The 15,208-nt window shown below is 31.2% G+C and overlaps 2 protein-coding genes, 1 long non-coding RNA gene and 1 other non-coding gene across 4 annotated transcripts; 1 reads left to right on the top strand and 3 right to left on the bottom strand.

The window, feature by feature from the left end:
• Positions 1-1,477: 1,477 nt before the first annotated feature.
• Positions 1,478-1,825, bottom strand: LOC108216834 (dolichyl-diphosphooligosaccharide--protein glycosyltransferase subunit 4A). Its single transcript, XM_017389680.2, has one exon. The coding sequence runs from the start codon at positions 1,823-1,825 to the stop codon at positions 1,712-1,714; it is 114 nt and encodes a 37-aa protein (XP_017245169.1). The 3' UTR covers positions 1,478-1,711.
• Positions 1,826-1,887: 62 nt separating this feature from the next.
• On the bottom strand, positions 1,888-3,374 carry LOC135152342 (uncharacterized). The gene is made up of 2 exons (XR_010291400.1): positions 3,049-3,374; positions 1,888-2,272 (listed from the first exon to the last, which is right to left on the bottom strand). It is a non-coding gene; the product is annotated as an uncharacterized LOC135152342 (long non-coding RNA).
• On the bottom strand, positions 3,196-3,267 carry TRNAH-GUG (transfer RNA histidin (anticodon GUG)). The gene has a single exon. It is a non-coding gene; the product is annotated as a tRNA-His (tRNA).
• Positions 3,375-10,405: 7,031 nt separating the features above from the next.
• On the top strand, positions 10,406-13,059 carry LOC108217205 (uncharacterized). Its single transcript, XM_017390049.2, has 4 exons — positions 10,406-10,813; positions 11,694-11,847; positions 11,937-12,089; positions 12,746-13,059. The coding sequence occupies exons 1-4, from the start codon at positions 10,611-10,613 to the stop codon at positions 12,830-12,832; spliced, it is 597 nt and encodes a 198-aa protein (XP_017245538.1). The 5' UTR covers positions 10,406-10,610; the 3' UTR covers positions 12,833-13,059.
• The last annotated feature ends 2,149 nt before the right edge of the window (positions 13,060-15,208 follow it).

Here is a 15,208-nt window from a genome sequence, read left to right as displayed (position 1 = left end):
TTTAATTTTTTATTATAAATATATTTTTACAAATATATTTAATATTTTATTTATAACTTATATATTTAATCGAATCGAACTCGAGTCGAACCGATCATATTTCGAGTTTTTGTCAATATTTGGTGACTCGATTCGAGCTTTCGAGCCGAACTCGAGCCTATCGAACTATTTACGAGCCGAGTTTCGAACTTGAAATTAAAAACTCGGTCGAACTCGAACTCGAGCCCCAGCCCCGAACTTTTCAGTCGAGCTCGAGCCGAGCCTGGCAGTGTTCGACTCGGCTCGGCTCGATTGCTATCGACACTAGATTTATGGTTTGAAGTTCAAACTAGACTAGACACTACATATGAATTTTGAACCACAATGTCACCCTGTTACAATGATTACAGATTTGAAAATTGACCAGTAAAATGATTACTCCTATATATAATGTACAAGAAGGCAGGCAAAGACATTGAAATCGGGGGCACAATATAACAAAACTATTAGTAACATGTGTTATGCAAGTCAGTTGTTATAACATAAGTGTAACTATCTTAACCTTGGGTATGAACATAGGTGTTCAATTTTACAGATCTGTCAATATGTTCTTTGATGAAATAAAAAATGCCAATATGTTCTTTGATGAAATAATAAATGCTACAAACCCTGTTGCCATAAAACATGTCTACAACAACCCATCTAATCAAATCAGAATGGAGTTTCATTGGGCTGCTTTATGGTTTGATTTCAAGAACCCAGATAGACCACAACCACTTCAATTGTGTTATATTACCTAGTTACTTTGCAGAGAACCAAGAGGAACACCGTCGAAAGGTTACTCACACAATTAGGACAGGAAATATTATCAAGTCAAAACCAGGTGATATACAGTACCGCAGAAAACAAATCAGTCTCTAAGCTACAAAGCAAATTTCAAAAGTAATAACATAAAAACATCATCTCCAGAGTAAACATTGTGCATGCTAATGATGTATATATGCAATTAATGCTCGGTCATATTTTACCACTTCCATATTAAGTATAATATATAGTTCAATTTAGTCCTCCAGTGGTACAAGAGATAAATTAGTCCTAATAGTATCATTTAGTCTTTGCACAAGTGATTAAGTATTTCAGATAAACAAAACAAAAAATGTCAACTATTAGGGTATTCAAGCCTTTAACTTTGGGCCGTAAAAGAGGTGCTTGCAACTACCCTAACTCTTGCATATTTGTTGGTATGAACTTCATTCATACCTGATACCACCAGTCAACACAAAGAAAGTAAAACGACAACAAATTCAATTAGGTAAAACAAAGTGAAATTATAATCAACAAGAACGCCAGCATGCTAAAAAATTATGCACATTTTATAAGCTAAGTTTCTTGATTAAATGGACTAAGATTAATAGGTACCTACTATGATAGCCCCCTCATTTCCCAGATGCCAAACACACTACAATATGCATAGTACTCGTATCCAATTTAGGGCTCGGACAAGAAAGTTCTGTATGCCAGAAGATGAAATATATGTCTTTCTGAAAGTTACCTCAAACTTAACATAAGATTGTAATGTAAATACTATAAAGACAAGTAAAATATCAGAGTACTTCGACCTGTTCTTATAGTCCAACATTATATCCGAGAAATAAACTGTACGATAAACATGTTTAACTTGTGAGGAAGGGATATCAAGAAATCTCTCTGCATCCACGTAGGGATCAACTCCCTAGTTGCCTTCATACTTGGGTTCAGCCATCACAAAGTGGTAGGCTATAACCAAAACAAATATAAAAATGCCAAGAAAGTTGGCGAAAAATCCCAAGTCCTGATCATCAAACATCTGCAAGGAAATTTTATTATTCAAATGTTCAGCAACTCTTTAGAGAATTATATATAATCACATGACTTAAATATTACGAGTTATTATTCCTAAAATAAAACACAAATGGATATATTGTGTCCATGAACATCATTCTAATTCAGCCATACAATTAATCACCACACAGTTATATGCTATAACCAGATTGATATCTCAGCGCAAAATTTTTGAATCCCACACAAAATATATATATTTCTCAATCAGTCAAAAACATTTTACTTTAATCTCAATTTTAAGTTCAAGGTCTCTCATATCAGCGCTTAATTCCTCTTTGCAAAAGTCAACTCAAGTAGCAGTGTGGCCTGTAGAACCTCTACCAGCTACATCCACCTTCGAGTAAAGTTTGCACTTTTGATCTTCAGGTATGTGTGAAATGAATTATTGGAGAATGGAAGTCTTGAGAGAAGGCTGAAAAAAGACGTACTTCAGTGTGAAGGCAAAATGCCCTCAAATCAAGATACTTAAGGCATCTTGCATCCATGAAATGAAATTGTAAAATATTGATATATAAAGAGACTCCAGTAAAATCAACTAAACCCCCCAAATGAGTCACCAGCTATGACTAAAAAATTCTTTTAAAACACAAGGTTCCAGAACACTTGCGACAGGTTGAGCAAACAACAATGCGTGAAACCTTAATCTTAGTCTAGTTTAGCTCTGCCCACCGAAAACAACTACAATTTTACCAAACAACCTGCCCCAGCTAAAATCCACAACTACCTAGTTTCTTACCAGCTACTGATCTAAAATCAAAATGCCAAGAGATTCAAAATCAAGTACAAGATGTGAAAAAGTACCTGACTTCTACCTAAACATTCTACTCAACAACTGAAATCCCAAGTCGCAAAAAAAATCCAAATCAAAACGTTCCAAAACTTCTCAGTCTGTCTTCATTTCTTTGAATTCAAAGCAATCAGTAAACACATAATTAACCAATTCTACAAAAGTAAAAGGGTCTCCATAACATCTCTTAACAAAAAACCCAAAAATCAAGAATGATCAATATCGTATAACTGAAACAAGATTAAACACAGATAAAGGGTTTCAGATCTAAGTCAATCTATATAAACATCAACCCAAAAACAAGAGTAATCAAGATAATTCATGGATCATATGCATACATACGTACAACTAATTTTACATTAACAAATAAAGAATAATACTGTAGAAGATCAAAGATCTACCTTTTCTCACTAAAGCTTCTTCTCAAGGGAGTGCAAGCTCGAAAATCGAAACCCCAGTTGGAAAAGAAGAGCAGAATTAGGTATGAGAAATTTATAAACCAGAGACAAATGAACACAATAGGAAAAATAAAATAAGAAAACAATTAGTGTGGCTGCTGGGATTCGAGCCCAGGTCTCCACGGCCACAACGTGGAATTCTAACCACTAAACTACAGCCACATTAGTATTAAAATTATTGATATTTGTATTAATCTAGATACTGGACTTGAAGCCCACCTACAGATTCTCGTGATTTTAAATGGACAAAAATATTAAAGGCAGTACAAATTCAAATATTAAAGGCAGTACAAATTCAACCAAAAACGAAAAAGAAGACAAATGGAAAATGTAGCATGATGCTGAAGATTTCTGACATTAATCATGATCTTCCGTTCATTTTATAAATAAGCAAAAAACAATAATTCTGAACTAGAAAGATATCTTATTTCTATAAGATTTAAATAAAACAATAATCCAAGCATCCTGTACATTGATAACTAGAGAAAAATATATGAGTACTCGAGTATTACTTTGAATTGATAAATGAGGCATAATTAACCTTATATTTAATTTAGTTAGAAACAATGTATAGAATAAAAATTATATAGTTTTAAATTTATTGCATTTAACAATAAAAAATATATAATTATGAGCAGAAAAATGATAAACATATATTTTTAGAAGGGAATTTCATAAAGCATTAGATAGCAATAAGAACAAAATCAAATAATGTATCAGAGATATAGCGGCTGTTTGGTCGAGAGAAGCTCGAGTTATTTCTAACTTATTATTTTTTTTCACCCATTTGTTTAAATAAGCACAACCAAACCGCTTAAAATTACGATCACTCATCTGTGGGCCTTTTTCCTTGCATCTGGGCCTTGGGCCTGTCTATGTCTTGCAGCTCCTTTTTGCTTTGGCCGGGATTATTGTTGTTCTAACTGTAAACTGCAATGAAGGATTCTGGTCAGTGAAAGGAATATGAGATAACTGATAAGCACATTGAAATAAGTAGTTATTCATTTCTGGTTACTGTTTCTCTCCGTAACATTGTTAAGTTATTTATCTTGTGGTCAGTACTTTTAACAAACTGTATTAATTTTTTGATTGACACTTAAAGCAACGGAGAAATAAGTACAAATTAATGAGAAAAAGATTGGCAAAAACTCGAACCTTAGGTAATCATGTATTGATCAATCGACAAATAAAAAAATTTAAGTAGGTAAATTGTTAATCATCTGTCACTAGTCACTAGATAATCAAGTCAGACATTAGTTGTCATGCAATGATATATGGGAATTTATCTTATTCCATAAACTAAATGAAGTTAAGATAGCTCAAGAACCGACATGATCTGGGCGTAGAGTGCCGGTCTGTCCACTATGTAGTTTGTCCAAGGGAGTGAGATATTTGGAATTCAGTATTTTCCAATCAAGTGTCTTAGGATTTATGAGTTTCGGGACATAAGAGTAAGTCCAATAGGTTTCTTAAATGAGCTCCTAAACTCATATTTAGGTAATGTATCATAAAAGAGGCACTCCACACTATCCTAGTGATTATCTAAATCATGGCTAGCCATTACATATTTTTAAGTAACATCTAGCCATTAACTATATAATATTTATGAATAAAAAAAAATCATCTTTCTCCTTCTTTCTTTGTCTTTTTTATCCTTTCCCCCCTTCTCTCTCAAATTTATTACTAAAATAATAATAGAAGAACAAATATAAAGATTACTATAGGAGTTGGACACTAAAAGTAGATTACCATTTTTTTGATTCTATTTTCATATATTTATATCATTTTTCTCTTCAACTAACTTATTCTCCTTAATTAATAGGTTAGTCAGTTAGAGCCGGCAGGGAAAGGGAAAGAGGTTGCTATGAGACAAGTCATAGCCAATAGGAATATGATCACGATGCACAATTATTTCTTTTACCTTAATCTAGGCATCTGATGAATGCGGTAGTTTGCTAGAAATTGACAATTTCAATAATGGATTGTGATGGCAGGGGTGGAAATATCACATGTATTTTGGTGATGACAAGTAACTAATGACTTCTATTAAATATAATTTTTATTTCGTTTAAAAATGTTATTTGAATGTCTTGGTATTTGTGTAAGTTTGTTTTGATATTGATTAAGTCTCCGTTATTGTTGGATTTATACTTGTAGGTACGCAGAGGTCTTTACAAATGGTAATTTTTTCATTAATGGTATAATAAATTCAATCGGGAAGTTTTTCAATAAAAAAAAATTCGATCGGGAAGACTAAATGGGATAAAATAGGTTCAACCTCATATTTTCGACCGTCTAATGTCGAATTAATATCTGAGCATAGGGAATTTGAAATTTAAACTTCCGGTTGAATATATAATTTTGCCCAGAAAATTGCAATAAATTCAAAATTTTAGCAATTTTCGGGCGGCCGAATAAAATTTTCAATTTTTTTTTGCCTAAGTTTTAATTTTGTGATCAAAATTTCTGCCTAGTAAACTCACCCGTTTTCGGTTGAATATATGCAACGAAAATCGCAATCGAAAGTTTATATTTTCAACAAGTTGGAAGGGAAGTTAACAAATCACAATTGTTCAAGAGTAAGCATACCTTATTATAGCTAGTTAGAATGGAAGTTCAACCAAATCACAAAGCTCCCTTTGGATCATTCAATGTGCTAAAAGTTTAATAATTTTAGCATGGGTCAACTTTAATATTTGATAATTTTCTTACACATGTTTTATTTAATAAGTTTATCTTATATGAAATTTTAATATAAATAAATTATATTTTCTCATTTTAATAAAATATAATAATATGTATCGTTATTGTTTTTATAATTATATATATATATATATATATATATATATATATATATATATATATAATTTAAAAAATTATTGAGGGGACTCGAACCTCAAACTTTACCATGCATCTAAATTAACAAAATATGGAATATTATTAAATATCTGATCTAATTTTACTACATTTAATATATGAATCGTTTATACCAAACTATAAACTATGCGTAATAACATATGATTATATGAAATTACACCTGGGTGAAATTTTGTATTATGGCTTAGTATGAATATTTTTATCTTTTATCAACTTTTGTAGTTGACTGTTATATTAAAGTATTTCATAGTGTCTAAGATAATGTCTTACTCTTTTCAATTAACCAGTGCATTATAGCAATCTATTATGCTTGCAATGATAAAAACATTAAGGTGTGGTAAAGAAAATGAGAAAAGAAGTTTTAGCCAGGTTTGACCGCTAGTGTTTATGATTTACATCCTCCCCCTTAGTAGTGTGGTAAGAGAATATTTTGTCATTGAAAAATTCAACAATTACAAAATAATAATAACTGTCACCGGAAGTAGTTTGATATTTTCTCGTGCAACTTGAGTCGACTTTAATTAGCTCGACACTAGATTCCCCTTCCAATCCATTTCTTGAACCTCTGAATTTCTTGAGCTCCCCTTCTTGAATTCCCATGTTTCTTGGACCCTTTGCAATGCAGAACCAACATCACTAATCTACCGAGCTCCCTTGCTTTAACTCTAGAACACTTGCTCACTTTCAATAACTAACAATTACAAATTTTCGATATAAAGAAATAGATTTCACAACTCAAACTAAATTCTCTAAATCATATATATATAAGTAGTAGACAGTCAAGCTCGTTTAGAGAAAGTAAATGTTTTTTAAGATCGCGAGTTGTAATTTTTTTAAAAGCCTTCAACAGTGATATATATTGACATACATAATGGCTATTTGAATTTCTAAAACCATATGAACATTGTAGAACTCAAAATACACTATATAAGTATAAGAAACCGGGTTTATAAAGTTAGCCCCTACAACTATGGTATAAAAGTTGAGAACGTTTAAAACAATTTGAATTAGTCTCAACTAATCCTATAATGTAGGAAATACATTTTGATTAACAAGACTGAGTTTGAATGTATACTAAAAGCATAGAATCCTAACCTCGGTAGAGATATAATTTATAGAATTTTGATGGACTTTTACTTTGTGTAGAACTCTCTAAAAGCTAGCTGTAATTTCATCATGGATTATTGTTATACTCATAGTATAATTTCCTACAAAACTGATGCAATACATATATTGGAGCAGGCTATTATCTTCATTCAAAACAATATCAAGCTATAATATCATAAAAGCTTGCTATAAAGTGTCAACATCAAAACTTGAATTTACAACATAATTATATAGGATAAATTAATTAAGACCGAAAGACAATAAAATCTCAAACCAAAGTGCCTTTGGGCTTTACGATGTAAGAAAAGTACTCATGTTTCATTTAATTTGAAAATGAAAATGAAAGAGACTCTCATATTCCATTTCAATAAGGATATTAAAAAATATATATCTTCTATATGAAAAACTCAATATATTCTTTGCTTCTTTTAGTAAATTGTAACATGATATCTTAGATCCTCTATGTATAATCCAAATTTGGTATCAAAATTTAATAAATATATCAAATTATTTACCCTAAATTTTTGGAGTATATATAACCTTATATCTTAGATCATGTATCTATACTACAAATTTGGTATCAAAATATTGTAAATATTCCCACATATTCCCCTAGTATAATTCCTTTTAATTTTTTGATAGGAGTATGATAATTTTCCTATTATTATTGTTAGTGAGAGTAATAGGAACAAAACATGTAAAAAAACTTTACTAGTTAAAAGAAAAGTTATTAACACAATGATCCTCCCATTGTTTGAAACTTTCAAGCTCCAATAAGAATAACGCATCAATTCAAGAAATCAAATCTCGTGCCGTTCTCATGTTCAACACAATTAGCATAAATAACAAACCTCTCAAAAATCTTAAAAGTTTTCTATACTCCCTGAACCTTGAATAATCTATTGTAGTTGTCAAATTCCACACCTCATCCCAATTACTGCGCAATCTCTCTTTTAATATTTCGATCATCTACATAGCTTCCAATAATGATATGGAGGGTGCAGGTGTGTGTTACAATGACAACCAAGAGAATATCAACCTAATAATATTTTTCATTTATGAGGACAATTGTCCTTCAACTTTCCATTCATAGGCAATCAAAAATAATAACAAGAGCATGCTGTTAGAAAAAAGGACGCCTGTAACTGACATAATCATCTCTTTGTTTTTAGTCAAACGACAACATCCAATCTCTTTTCACGCAAAAACTCATAATAGTTACAATTTTTTTACTTTCGGTTATTCTCTTTATTTAAATGATATATGCAAATTTTGTAGTTTGATCTTGTGTTCCCAAGTATCTTAACTTATGGTTCTTATTTCTTCTGCTATCAAATAGTAATATTATTTATTGAATTTATTTGTAAAATATTCTTGAACAATTGTTTATTGAATCTAAGAATCTTCGAGAATCTTAAGGCCATGATCCTCAACGGGCATTGTTTGAAAATTGCACGTCATAGAGTTTTTGTTTATGAATGACTTATCCATGCATTGTATTTATTCATTTATCATATCTCGTGTTATTTTGGGTATTTATGTTTTGAGAATCTTATGTTATTTTTCTAATTGATTGGTATTCAAGTAGATGGACGGTATAATGAAACTGTTATTTAAATCTAAGAAGAATGCATATGTGCACAAACTAAAGCCAAGGAGAATGCATTGTTAGAATATAAGATCCTGCAAAGGGTCATTCTCTAACACCTTGAGGTTTTAGAGTAACTGGTTCCTTTACATGGTATCAGAGCTCAGGCTGGCAGAGGACCCGGATTCGATCCCGGAAAGAGTCATTCTTTAACACCCCCAATGTAGTAATCAATTATTTGTCTTATTGAAAATTTTACTTATTGAAAATTTTACTTATTAGCAATTGTCAAGGCCTGTTATTATCTTTTGCTATTTTTATAAATGTGTATAACTCTATCTTGTTAACAATGGAAGGGTGTAGAATAATTTGTGAAACTGCAAAGCCATTCCTCTTCAAGAAAATGTTGTGAAAGTTATCACAAAGGGTTTGCAAATTTTTTGAGGATTTTGTTTTGTTAATTTCTTTTGAATATTTATACTTAGGAACAAAGGTTAAACGTTTGAAATTCATTTACTTTATGTGTTTCATTTGTTCAATAATTTCAATTTGTGTTCACCCATATTGATGTACTATAACGTTATTTTTTGTTCGACAATGTTAATATTTTGTAATTTCTTTTTTGTTTTCAATAATATTATAATTTTTGTTTCATATATTCGGTACAAAATATGAATTTTGAGTTTTAAATCATTTAAAAGACTAAAAACACAATAAAGATAAGAAACACATATCATAAATAGTGTAATATAAGAGAAAAATAAAATAAAACAAACGTAAAGAATATAAATACAAAAGTCGAAACTAAAAGCATTACTTTTGACACGAGTTTTAGTTATAATATGGTATACGCAGGCCCACCCATTCTCCACCACTCATGTCTCTTGTTACCTCTCATATTTACTCATTGAACCATCCCTAAAAATTATCAAATTGAAAGAACTAAAATAGAATGGAAGATAAACATGTTTGGTATGATCCTATATATAGTAACGGAGAGTCCAATCCATATTTAGTATTAAATTAAAGTAGTCTTAAACTTTGTTTTTGCTTGTATGTATACATATATACTTTCTCAAATTTCAAACATGACAATGAATTGGGACATAGGGAGTGCATATATACACTAGGGAACCCCTTTTTTATTAAAACTAATTTCTTTTTTAGCTAATCAATTAAGATAATATATATTAAATATAAGAGGTTTGGTCTAAGATGCTCAATTACAATAAATAGAACAAGCGTGGAGAGACCATCGAAAAACAAGCTCAATGAATTTTACCAATGCAAAATAGATATTATTGAAGTCAAACAATTCTACATCCAACCAACCAATTTTCACAAGTCTAATCACTGGGGAGGCGGGGACAAAGTTATGCAGTATCGTAAAAATTGATAAAAGTTTAACAAAACAATTTCATACTAAAATTTGAGAGATACTAAAACAAAAAAAATGTCATAAATAGTCGAAGAAGAAGTATTGAAAATTAATGTGTATTTTGAAGAAGTTTTTTTTAATCTAGTGGGATGCCAGATGATGCGGTTTCTTGAGGAATTTAAAGCAATATAGAAGAAGAGAACAATGAAATTCAGATAGTGTAAATATATATCTTTTATTATATCTGAGGTGACACAAAAGATGAGTCAAACTCAGTGAAGTAATATTTAGAAAACTCACAAACAAACAACAAATACAGGGGCGTTACAAATTATAAAGTGGTCAAATCTCACCGCTACACTACACAACCGTTTTTGTAGTTTACTGGAAATTAATGCTAATCTTATCATCATACATTTTACATGTGACCTTTGGCTAACTCTAACCATCATACATAAGTATTCAAGTCCTCAAAGACGATTTCACATAGGAGCTCTCTCAAAGGTGTATAATCACATATCAGGTTGTGACCTTTGTGTATTATTAGCTTATAAAATGGAATCAAAGGGGAATCACCAATTTGGAAGCCGTGGCGATGAGTTGATGACATACTCAGTCAATCAGATTATGCTACTTCATCAATTGTTTGAGGAGTCTCACAACCCAACTGACTCTGATATGCTTGCAATGATCCGTGATAATTCCATTCTCTCTAATCTTAACTTCGAGCACATCAAGGTTTGGTTCACAAAGATCAGGTAATATTTTTTTTTCTTTTTGGTGGGGTAAGCATTTGTGCCCTTTTATAATTTTTATTGTCTATCTATTAAGATTATTATTATTATTATTATTATTATAATTGTCGTTTTTATTCAATAAGATATGTAAGTTGATGAAAACTCATTAGGAGTGTATTTGCTTGGGGCTTTAAGCCATCTCTGATTTTAAACTAAAAAATGTATGTTTGTGTTATAAGTTAAAAGTCAGCTTAATTAAAGTCAGAAATAAGTCAGAAATTGACTTAAAGCCGGACGTTAGTTTGAGGTACTTTTTTGAGTGGCTAATTTTTTTTAACTTTTTTTTTTGATAAAAATTACTTCTAAATCATAAGTTACTCATAAATCACTTTTATTATTATTATTATATTTTAAATAACTCCTAAGTCAGAATTACCCGATAGACATTTTAAGCTATCAGCTTATCAAATAAGTCACGTTAAGTCATAAGCCACATTAAGTCATAAGCCATAAACTCAACCAAACGGACTCTGGGTTATTAATAATTTAAGAAACTATTCCTAACAATAATTCATATTTGTTAATGATATTTTATGAACTCCATAAAACAGTTTCACAAAACTTCATTGATATCTTTTTTTTTTTCTTTTTAAAACAAATTAACTTCAATTGCTTTTTGTGTGTGTGTGAAACCTCATGCTTTATAAATATTTGATTATTAAAAATAATAAATTTAGGATGACTCTCTCCTTGTTTGATTAGCATTCTGAAATTAGCTTAATTTTGACAATTATCTAGTTATTTAATTTCAAAAGTGTATAATTTTAAATAATTTTTCAAAGTTGCTTGTGGCTATGACTGAATTCCATCTTTTTTCTTATTCATCATGTATCTTGTGTAGGTGTGCCAAGGAGCTAAAGAAGGAGGCTCTTATGCTCGATGTGCATATGGCTATTAGAATGGAACAACAACTTCTGATGGAGAATGACTTTCTTCAGGGTGTTGTCAAACAATTTTATATAGAGAAGGAATATATTCGCAACCTAATGCGACATGTATGCTATATAGTGCCTAATTTCCTAAATTTCACATACATATATATTATATTTTTAATCTCAGGTCCTGTGATTCCCATTTAATACAGGTTTCAGTTCAATCTCTTATTGCGCCAGAACTCCCAAGATCTGTTGTGAAGAATTTGAAGATGGCCTCTACTAGAAATCTAATGCAGTTAGAAAATGAATACCTTTACTGTGAGTATCTGATGATAGTAAAGGGGAATGCGTATGCTGGGAAGGTACTCCAATAAGCATTACATCCTCACCACTATTGCAAGTACTACCTTTGTATTAAAAAATTTCATACACATGTAACTCTTCCACTCTTCAAAAATCTAATTTTCAAATGCTAGGTAGCACAAGACATCTAATGAGATTACAGTTATCATTAACCAAATGTTAGAACCCTTTTCTTGTTTTTATTTGCTGAATTCTGTTTTTTTTTCCACTGGAGGGCCTCCCGTGCTAACATGTTACTACTTTATTGAAGTTATCTAACAATTAAGAGCAACCGAAGGCTAACATGTCACTATATTTGTGGAATTAATGAACTTGTTGAAATAAATGCATGTAATTGTCACTTTTGTTGGATTCATTGATGTCTCAAGCTAGAAGTTTTAAAATCGGATAAATACCTGTCTTGATTGATGATTTGTGTATAGTTCGCACACACTTTTTATGGAAACCATTATATTTGGATCACATAAAATGAATAGGCATTTCAAAGTTCCCTTTGAGATAGATTTTAGAATATAATATGATCCTAAAACCGCCACGTGTTGGGATGAGGGATAATTAACAGGATCATATTATATTCTAACAATAGATATTATGTTAATGAACTATACTTGCTTGGTTTTCTAGCTCAGAATTACTTTTTCTATCCACATTGCAGATAAGCTTGAGCACAATGAGATTTCGCACGGTGACAAGAGAAAGGATGTATCAGCTTATGAGGATTGTACGTGATTTAGTTCGCTAGTTTGCATGGATTCTTGGTGCAAGAAAAATTGAAAGGTCAAGAACTGAGTTTTTTCATTTCAGCATTTGCAGACTTATATCGTAATGGCAAGTGACCTTAAGATGTTATGCTATGCTCTGTATCTGTCTTGAGACAGATACAGTAATATGCATTCCATTATGTAATATATTTAGATTGTTGCACAGTAATATCTCATGCAGAAGAAACTAGAAAGTCCTATACTATAAGGCCGTTTAAGTCTTTTTTTCAGAATTTTATTTCAATTGGTAAATTAGAAAATTAAGCAATCCTAGGAAAAAAAACCAAGAAATTCCAATGGTGATGTTCAAATTCCATTTTTAATGGTTTATGTGATTCGGGTGTACGTGATTAATATTTCTACTCATGCCCACCTTATATTGTATTAGTTAGTTGGCAGTAAGAATATTAAAGGTTTTAAAAATATATTTTTTTAGTTAGCAGAATTTTATTATAATTAGTGTTTTCACTCTTCATTTTGGAATCCTGACCTTGAAGTATGCTAAAAATGAAGGAGAATATTTACGTTCTTTAAAATATGCTATATTGTTCTACCCATGGGTATAGAACTAAGGTCAATTAACCATGGGCAATGTTGGGTGCTGCTATCACTCTTGCTAGTCATTCCTGCACGGGAAAAGATGTTAATGACCCCTGGTAATATAAAGTTGTACCTTGATATTTAAAAAAAAACGACTTTAGAATGACATATATGCATTTGAATTAGTGAACTTGGGAAATCCCAACTGATCGACTCTAGAAACAATAAAAGCCAACAATCTTTAGTTGCTTGAAGTTGTTTGCAATTAGGTTTTGGTACACCCAATTCCTTCCAGTCGTGTGTTCTTAAGTGATTTAAGTTTTTGAAAAACTACATGAGAGAGAAAATTGATAGCCTCCTCAAGTGATTTCAGTTTATGCAAAACTGCAGTCTCCATCCTTGGAAGTACATCCAGGCATAAAATTTTCAAATTCGTTCCTTGTTGGTTTCCATGAAAAGAGTTGATAGCCCTGGTAAAAGTTATCTAACAATTCAGAGCAGAGGAATGCTAACATGTCACTATATTTGTCCCGTTGATGAACATTGTCGAAATAAATGTATGCAATTGTCACTTTTGTTCGAATCATTGAGTAGAAGTTGTGAAATAGGATATCTATGTGTCTTGATTGATGTAGCTAGTGTGTATAGGTGGGCATAACTTTTTATGAAAACCATTACATTTGGTTCTCATGAAAATGAAGAGGAAATTCAAAGCTTCCTGAGATAGATGTTAAAATATAATATGATCCTAAAACATGCACGTATTAGGATGTTGCCTTAGGATCATATTATATTATAACAACACATATTATATTAATGAATTATACTTGATCATTTGGCCCTGTGACCAGTGGCGGAACCAGAGGGGGCTAGGGGATGCTAGAGCCCCCCTAACCTCGAAAAAACAATGTATAATTTTTTTCAGCCCCCGCTGAATTAGTGTGATGTCAGTATAATTTTTTTAGCCCCCGCTGAATTATAAATGTCATAGAGAGGGACTTATTGGAAAAAAAAAAGGAAAAGAAAAGGCACTTAGTCTAAGGAGAGTCTAATTAACAAATACATCCAAATTGAGAGCAACTCCAACAAACTCCTTAACTTTTCTCTAAAAATAATATAAACAATCAACTCTTAATTATAAATCTCATAAGTCATACGTACACATTGACACTACCCTAACTCAGTGGAGTTCTTTTGATGAAAGTTTTCTTCGCAATTACTAATGATTTGTCATAAGCTTTACAACAAAGAACTCGAAATATTATAAATACTATGACAATGGTTCGAAGTATGAAAATTAAATTGCAGCTATTAAGAGGGAAAGAATGGGAGACATTTTTAGAAGATGTTCAGTGTTATAAAACTTGTTTACTAACCTTTTTATTTAACAGTTTATTGATGGATAACCGTTTTACATAAGGAAACATAGAGCTACTACTTTATATTTACTCTTTGGATCCTAGGAATTAATTTTCCGCCTTGCACAATTTTATCCGAAAGATATCTCTTTACTAGACCCGGAGTTGTTATCAAATGAGTTAGACAAGTGGATCTATGATGTGAGAGCGGATAAAGATTAATCTGGACTTCAAAGTATAGGAAATCTTTGTGTCATGATGGTTAAGACACACAGGCACACTGCTTATTCCTTAGTTTATCTTCTGGTTGAGTTAGCTCTGGTTTTATCCGTTGTCATTGCTATTGTTGAGAGAGTTTATTCTGCTATAAAAACAATCAAGATTTATCAGCGTGATAGGATGGAAGATGCATGACTGAATGATAATATGATGATATATATTGAGAAAACTATTTATGCA

The sequence above is a fragment of the Daucus carota genome, chromosome 4 (assembly GCF_001625215.2).
Source record: "Daucus carota subsp. sativus chromosome 4, DH1 v3.0, whole genome shotgun sequence".
Taxonomy (NCBI): Eukaryota; Viridiplantae; Streptophyta; class Magnoliopsida; order Apiales; family Apiaceae; genus Daucus; species Daucus carota.
Note: the sequence above shows the minus strand (reverse complement) of the source record. Positions and strands in the feature narration are given on the sequence as shown.